General features: G+C 41.4%; 1 protein-coding gene across 4 annotated transcripts in view; it reads left to right on the forward strand.

Moving 5' to 3' along the window:
• Window positions 1–7494, forward strand: part of ptprea (protein tyrosine phosphatase receptor type Ea) — a 201916-nt gene that overhangs the window by 171202 nt on the left and 23220 nt on the right. For all 4 annotated transcript variants that reach the window (XM_034193180.1, XM_034193179.1, XM_034193181.1 and 1 more), the window contains 3 exons: window positions 3859–3949; window positions 7003–7079; window positions 7203–7239. In XM_034193180.1, coding sequence (XP_034049071.1) covers window positions 3859–3949; window positions 7003–7079; window positions 7203–7239 — 205 coding nt within the window. The remainder of the gene's footprint in view (window positions 1–3858; window positions 3950–7002; window positions 7080–7202; window positions 7240–7494) is intronic.

Below are 7494 nucleotides of genomic sequence, written 5' to 3' on the forward strand. Positions count from 1 at the left end.
CAACATGGGGCCGTGCATTATCCTGCTGCAACATGAGGTGATGTTCTTGGATGTATGGCACAGCAATGGGCCTCAGGATCTCGTCATGGTATCTCTGTGCATTCAAAATGCCATCAATAAAATGCACCTGTGTTCTTCATCCATAACAGACGCCTGCCCATACCATAACCCCACCGCCACCATGGGCCACTCAATCCACAACATTGACATCAGAAAACCGCTCACCCACACGACGCCACACACGCTGTCTGCCATCTGCCCTGGACAGTGTGAACCGGGATTCATCCGTGAAGAGAACTCTCCAACGTGCCAAACACCAGCGAATGTGAGCATTTGCCCACTCAAGTCGGTTACGACGATGAACTGGAGTCAGGTCAAGACCCCGATGAGGACGACGAGCATGCAGATGAGCTTCCCTGAGACGGTTTCTGACAGTTTGTGCAGACATTCTTTGGTTATGCAAACCGATTGTTTCAGCAGCTGTCAGAGTGGCTGGTCTCAGACGATCTTGGAGGTGAACATGCTGGATGTGGAGGTCCTGGGCTGGTGTGGTTACACGTGGTCTGCGGTTGTGAGGCTGGTTGGATGTACTGCCAAATTCTCTGAAACGCCTTTGAAGACGGCTTATGGTAGAGACATGAACATTCAATACACGAGCAACAGCTCTGGTTGACATTCCTGCTGTCAGCATGCCAATTGCACGCTCCCTCAAATCTTGCGACATCTGTGGCATTGTGCTGCGTGATAAAACTGCACCTTTCAGAGTGGCCTTTTATTGTGGGCAGTCTAAGGCACACCTGTGCACTAATCATGGTGTCTAATCAGCATCTTGATATGGCACACCTGTGAGGTTGGATGGATTATCTCAGCAAAGAAGTGCTAACTATCACAGATTTAGACTGGTTTGTGAACAATATTTGAGGGAAATGGTGATATTGTGTATGTGGAAAAAGTTTTAGATCTTTGAGTTCATCTCATACAAAATAGGAGCAAAACCAAAAGTGTTGCGTTTATATTTTTGTTGAGTGTAGTAGACACACTGTATTTAGTCCACTGTTACACTTTATGCAGCAGATAAGCTGATAAGATTTTGGAGAAGTTCTCTGTGTAAATGTGTGAATTAATGATAATCAGTGGGAAACTGGTGAATTCTATGTACAAAACCAAAAAAGGAGAAGTTGAACCATATTTACCTATATTTGCTGGTTGCCGCTGACTTCCATTCTCGGTTCAACTTCCCAGCATGATTACAGTGCAGCTGAATCTAAATGTGTTTTATTGAACTTTTACAGTAGTCCTGAATGCAGCACTGCTACATCTCCACGGAAACACTTTTGGAATTTTTCTTCTGCAATTTCCACCAAAAAATAAAAGCTACATTAAATGCAGAAGGAATATTTTTTTGTTTTGTTTTGTTTTTTGGTGCTATGATTTGAAGAATGTTTAAAGCATCAACCAATTTATTTATTTATTACATCCACCAAGTATGTATTACTTCAGTGATGTGGTTCCTTGATGAAAAAAAAAATCCCACTGTTTTTCCAAGATTTTTATTAATGTATTTTTTTTTTTTTTTTAGCATATTTATAACTTTATAATCTCAAAAGTTTTTGCTTAAACTTTTTGGAGGGATTCTGTCTTGCAAATTGACTGTTGTAATCTCGGCGTTTTCTTCAAAAAGTACCATTTAAATACGTTTTGAGGGCTTTTTTTAATTTTTAGAATATTGAACCCTCTATCGCCAGATCTGTGGTTTTATTTACTTACTTTATTTTAACTCTGCTAACTTTCAGTGTCTGCTGATACCATACAAATATGATACCATTTTCCTGTCTTAAAACAACTAACGTGCAATTAAAACCCTTTGTCTGCATGTGCTAACTGAGTCATTTAAGAAATAATCAACCCGGAGCTGTGAAATAAATACATGTATATATCACATTCATTAAATTTGTCCAATATTATATGATTATATTCAGTGATGCCCGTAACGCATTACTACACAGATTATATTGGTCCAGTATATCATATTGGTGCACCACCAGTGTTTCCACAGTTACTTTGAAAAAGTAATCCAATTACTGATTACTCCTTGAAAAAGGAACTTAGTTACTTTACTGATTACTCAATTGTAAAATTAACTAAGTTAGATTACTTTTTTAGTTACATTCCCGAGCTGTCGACAACAACCCTCTGCTACCTCAACATGACAATGATACTTGTTTTGCCAAAACTCACTTTATAGTCACCCTTTCTTGACTTCAATGAAAATAAATACTTGTTTTATAAAAAGTAAAATAAAGACCTCTTTCTTGACCTCATATTTAACTGTTGACAGCACTGTAACAGTAAAACTTGCAATTTCTAACCTGTAACTATTAAATTCTTTCTAACATTTTTTCTAACATTTAAATTCTCTCTAAACATTTTACTTGTCGAAATTATTATTATTATAAGTAGTATTAGTAGTTGTAGTAAAAAAAAAAAAAAAGGCTTCAAAACTGGACCTTTAATCTAGGGGTGTTGTCTGGGGGCACATCCTTGCCCCATGCCCCCATTCCATCTGGATTCGCCCCTGCTTTGGCGTTTGAGCACAAAGAATAGATAACATATATTTATGCAGAAAACATGACCAGATTTACAGGTAAGAAAGTTTTATTGCGTTTTTCACATCATGTGGTCCTCAGAAAGTGAGTTTAGGTGCATTTGAGTGGAAAATAGTGTTAGCTGTTGACGCGTCGCAGAGGATCAGCTGATTTTAACGAGCAGATACCGAGCATCTCAGCTCAGAATTCTAAATAAAGGAGAAAAAAAGCATAAAAATGTCTTTGTAAAGCTCAGTGCAGGTGTGCTGTTGTCACCGCACTTTAAGAGGTGAGGACGAGTCGTAGCTGCTGCAGAAAACCGCAGATGAAAAGCTCACAGCTCGCTTAAAGTGGGCAGTTCAGTTGAACCCCGACCTCCTGCCCACAGACCAAGTTTAATGCTGCTATCGACCCACAATGCAAAAATAATAGTAACGCACAGTGACTTGGAGAAGTAACTTTAATCTGATTACTGATTTGGAAAGATTAACGCGTTAGATTACTCGTTACTAAAAAAAGTGGTTAGAGTAACGTGTTACTAAGTAATGCATTACCAGCATCACTGTGCACCGCTACTACTATTATCTACCTACATTGTTGTTTCTTCCATAGTCAGATTTTTAAAAACACTAAACTGTGACAAAATGCTTTCCACAGACAGATTTGTAGTTCAGATTTGTAAACCTGACTTTGCTGTGGTGTTCAAGCACTTCCTTTGCTGGTTTTGACTAATTTGTTGCAAACGACGTCAAGTTTAAAAAGTCTGTTTTTCTGTCCATGTGCACAGTGACACGTTACTGAATTAGGCCCAGTACAGTCGATGGCTTCTCACACTACAACAAAAGGTGTTGGAAAGGAAATATAGTCACACTAAAACCCCCTTCCTACTGGCTGCATGGTCACCCCCTCCTACAAACTGTGTGCGTGTCTCACAGAGCAAGCAGAAGTTCAAACATGGACTTCGGTGTTTTTCCTGAAGTCACCAATGTGTCAAATTGTCTGACACATGCATACATGAAAAATACCCTTTTGACTATTTCTGACTGTAACTCAGGATCTGAGTCAAAGTCGAGTAAATGGCTCAAGTAACACATATTAGCATGATTTTACTGAGACAGTTTGTCACCACAGAGGAAGCTGAAGTTCTCTCATTTTTAATACAGGATTGTTTATTGCAGAGGAAGTGCCTACACAGATGCTGATTGATCAAAGACCTATGTACCGTAGTATGTGAGTGTAACCTAACTCTTGATGTTGTCACTCTTTCTCACAGTCTCTGCCCGGCGGTCATACCAACGGAACCTACGAGGAGGCCAACAAGGATGACAACAAGGAGAAGAACAGATACCCAAATATTCTTCCCTGTAAGATCAGCCGGGTCTGAATGCATTTGGTTTTCTCTTTTGACTTACAGTTGGAGCTCAGTTTCCTGTAAGTGCATGTGATCCTTATCATTTCTGAGCTCAGCTGAATTCTACAGCTTCTCTATTTATTCATGATGAAGCTTCAAGGTGCAGTCAGGGATTGGAGGGTGTCCAGTTTGGTGACCTCAGAATTGCTCCCTTGCTGTTTGGAGAGGATGTGGTTCTGTTGGCCTCATTAGACAGTAACCCAGTGTGCACTGGGCAGGTGTGAGGCAGAGTGTGAAGTAACTGGGAAGAGGCTCAGCGCCTCCAAATCTGAGACCATGGTCCCCTGTCAGAAAAGGGTGGATTGTCTCCTCTGTGTCAGGGGAGAGTTGCTGCCCATAGTGGAGGAGTTTAAATATCTCATGGTCTTGTTCACGAGTAGGAGTAGGATGGACCGACATTGACAGACTGATAACGCGGTGTCTTAAGTCTTGTGGATGCAGTACTGGACCATCATGGTGAAGACGTAGCACAGCCAGAAGGTGAAGCTCCCCGTTTACTAGTCTGTTTACGCTCCTATCCTCACCTACAATAAATTTAGGTAATGACCAAAAGAACACCGTTGTAATATAAGCCATGGAAATGAAATTCTTCCATCGGGTACCTTTGCTAACACTCAGGGACAGGGTAAGAGACTCAAATATCCGGGTTGGACTTTGACTAGAGCTGCTGCTTCTTTGCATCAAAAGGGACCAGCTGAGGTGGTTCGGGGTATCTGGTAAGTTATGCCCCCTGGTTGTTTCCCTAGGGAGGTCTTCCAGGCACATCCAACTGGGAGGGGACCCTGAGGAAGACCAATGACATGCTGGAGGGAATGTACGAGGTCTGTTAGAAAAGTATCCGACCTTTTTATTTTTTTTCAAAAACTATATGGATTTGAATCGTGCGCTTGCATCAGACAAGCTTGAACCTTCGTGCGCATGCATGAGTTTTTTCACGCCTGTCAGTTGCGTCATTCGCCTGTGGGCAGGCTTTGAGTGAGCACTGGTCCACCCCCCTCGTCGGATTTTTATTGTTTAAGAATGGCTAAGCGACTGCCGCTTTGTTCCATGAAAATTTTTTCAGAAACTCTGCCAGACAGCCAGATGGAAACCATTTGGAAGATTCAGATGGATTTCAGTGAAGATTCTGTCGGTATCACATGGATTAAGGACTTAAAACTGGATTAAAAATGGCTCACGGCGGCGGAGGGCGCACTGCGCCCCGAGCAGCCATCGACAGGCTGGAACGAGCAGATCACTTCCAAATTTAAGGCTCTGTTGATGCAGGACGTCGTGTGACTAGCAGAGAAGTTTCAGAAGAGGTCGGGATCAGCACTTTATCGGCACATTCCACTGTTAAAGGAGATTTTGTAATGAAAGACGTGCGGACGGATTTGCGCATTGGGACGCAGCCGCTCATGCCACGGGACAAACAAACACCTCCGTGTTGGAAGTTTCACAGGACAAGTTGGAACATGCCCAGCTGTTAAACTATTTCTCGGATACTCACTCAACTGAAAAGCCACCGAAAGCCAGCTGTTAAACTATTTCTCGGATACTCACTCAACTGAAAAGCCACCGAAAGCCGTCTGAATCTTACGAATGGTTTCCAACACGGAGGTGTTGTTTGTCCCGCGCCATGAGCGGCTGCGTCCCGACGCGCGAATCCGTCCGCACGTCTTTCATTACAAAATCTCCTTTAACAGTGGAATGTGCTGATAAAGTGCTGATTCCGACCTCTTCTGAAACTTCTCTGCTTGTCACACGACATCCTGCATCAACAGAGCCTTAAATTTGGAAGTGATCTGCTCGTTCCAGCCTGTCGATGGCCGCTTGGGGCGCGGTGCGCCCTCCGCCGCCGTGGGCCATTTTTAATCCAGTTTTAATGGTCCTTAATCCGTGTGATACCGATAGAATCTTCACCGAAAGCCATCTGAATCTTCCAAATGGTTTCCATCTGGCTGTCTGGCAGAGTTTCTGAAAAAATTTTCATGGAACAAAGCGGCAGTCGCTCCGTCATTCCTAAACAATAAAAATCCGACGAGGGGGGTGGACCAGTGCTCACTCAAAGCCTGCCCACAGGCTAATGAGGCAACCGACAGGCGTGAAAAAACTCACGCTCCTTAATCTGTGTGTTGCCCATAGGATCATCACCGAAAGCCATCTGAATCATCAGAATGGTTTCCACCTGGCTGTCGCCCAGTTTCTGGCAAAATTTGATGCAGTAGCGCTGCTCCAGTTGTTCCACCATTTTCCTTGCAATGAAAATCCGCCGAGAGCACAACACATGTCCTCACACAAAGGCTGCTTACCAGCAAATGACGCAGTCGACAGGCGTGAAAATGTTCACGCATGCGCATGAAGGTTCAAGGTTGGCTCATGCAACCACACGTGATTCAAATCCATCAGGTTTTTGTAAAAAATGAAAAGGTCCGATACTTTTCTAACAGACCTCATATATATATATATATATATATATATATATATATATATATATATATGTACACACGTGTCACAAAAATTCAAGAAAATAATTTGTAACAATCTAGAAAGACTATTCAGCCACACACTAACCTAAAGTACATCACATTAATATATTTAATGTGTTTCTTTGTTTGATCTGTACTGAAAATGTACCGAACTGTGAATATGTGGTATTTACATATTTGTGTATTTATATTTTTGAAAATTGTTTTTTTACTTTAAATTTTACTTTCACTTTTGATACTCTGTGTGCTTCTTACCCTGTGTGTTGCTACACAATGCTGCTGGAACCTCAATTTCCCTAATTTAATATAATCTAATCTTGCAGAAGCTCTGGATCATCACTGTATAAATGCTTCAGCTCAGCCTCACATAGCTGTAGTGATTTTCTTTTATTGATCACATAGCTGCACTGGGAGGTTCGAATGTGGTCATTGCTGCGTGTTAAAGGACTGCAGGAATATATATACCGAGAGCCTGTAATGGATTCCCTGTTTTGTTTTCCACTGTGACCCCAACAACGTGTGTTATTTTCATCCACAGATGATCATTCAAGGGTGGTGTTGACTCAGACGGATGGAAAACCCTGTTCAGACTATGTGAATGCTTCTTACATCGACGTGAGTAATGCGCTAACACAAATGTTAATGTTTTCAAAATATAATTTTATTTGTTTTTTGCCTTTCAAAATCATGTTTTTGCTGCACAATTTCTTAATGCTAATTAAATTTTATTCCTGTCAGGGGTACACGGAAAAGAATAAATTCATAGGAGCACAAGGTAAGATGTATTAAATTTTGAAATTATGCTTCTAACTAGATGGGCACTCTCCTTTTGCTCTTTTTTTGGGCATCTGCCTCTCTGATTCCAAATCTGGATCTGGCGTAAAATAGACTAGCATTTATGCGCCACCTTCTTACAGAGATTTGTGAAAATGTTTTGAACAGATACACTCTCGCTCAAAATTTTCTTAAGTTCTTTATTATGTTCTAGCTCTGCCGGCAATAAGATACTCAAATGATACTTGAAGTTTAC

The sequence above is a fragment of the Thalassophryne amazonica genome, chromosome 18 (genome assembly GCF_902500255.1).
Source record: "Thalassophryne amazonica chromosome 18, fThaAma1.1, whole genome shotgun sequence".
In the NCBI taxonomy this organism is placed as follows: domain Eukaryota; kingdom Metazoa; phylum Chordata; class Actinopteri; order Batrachoidiformes; family Batrachoididae; genus Thalassophryne; species Thalassophryne amazonica.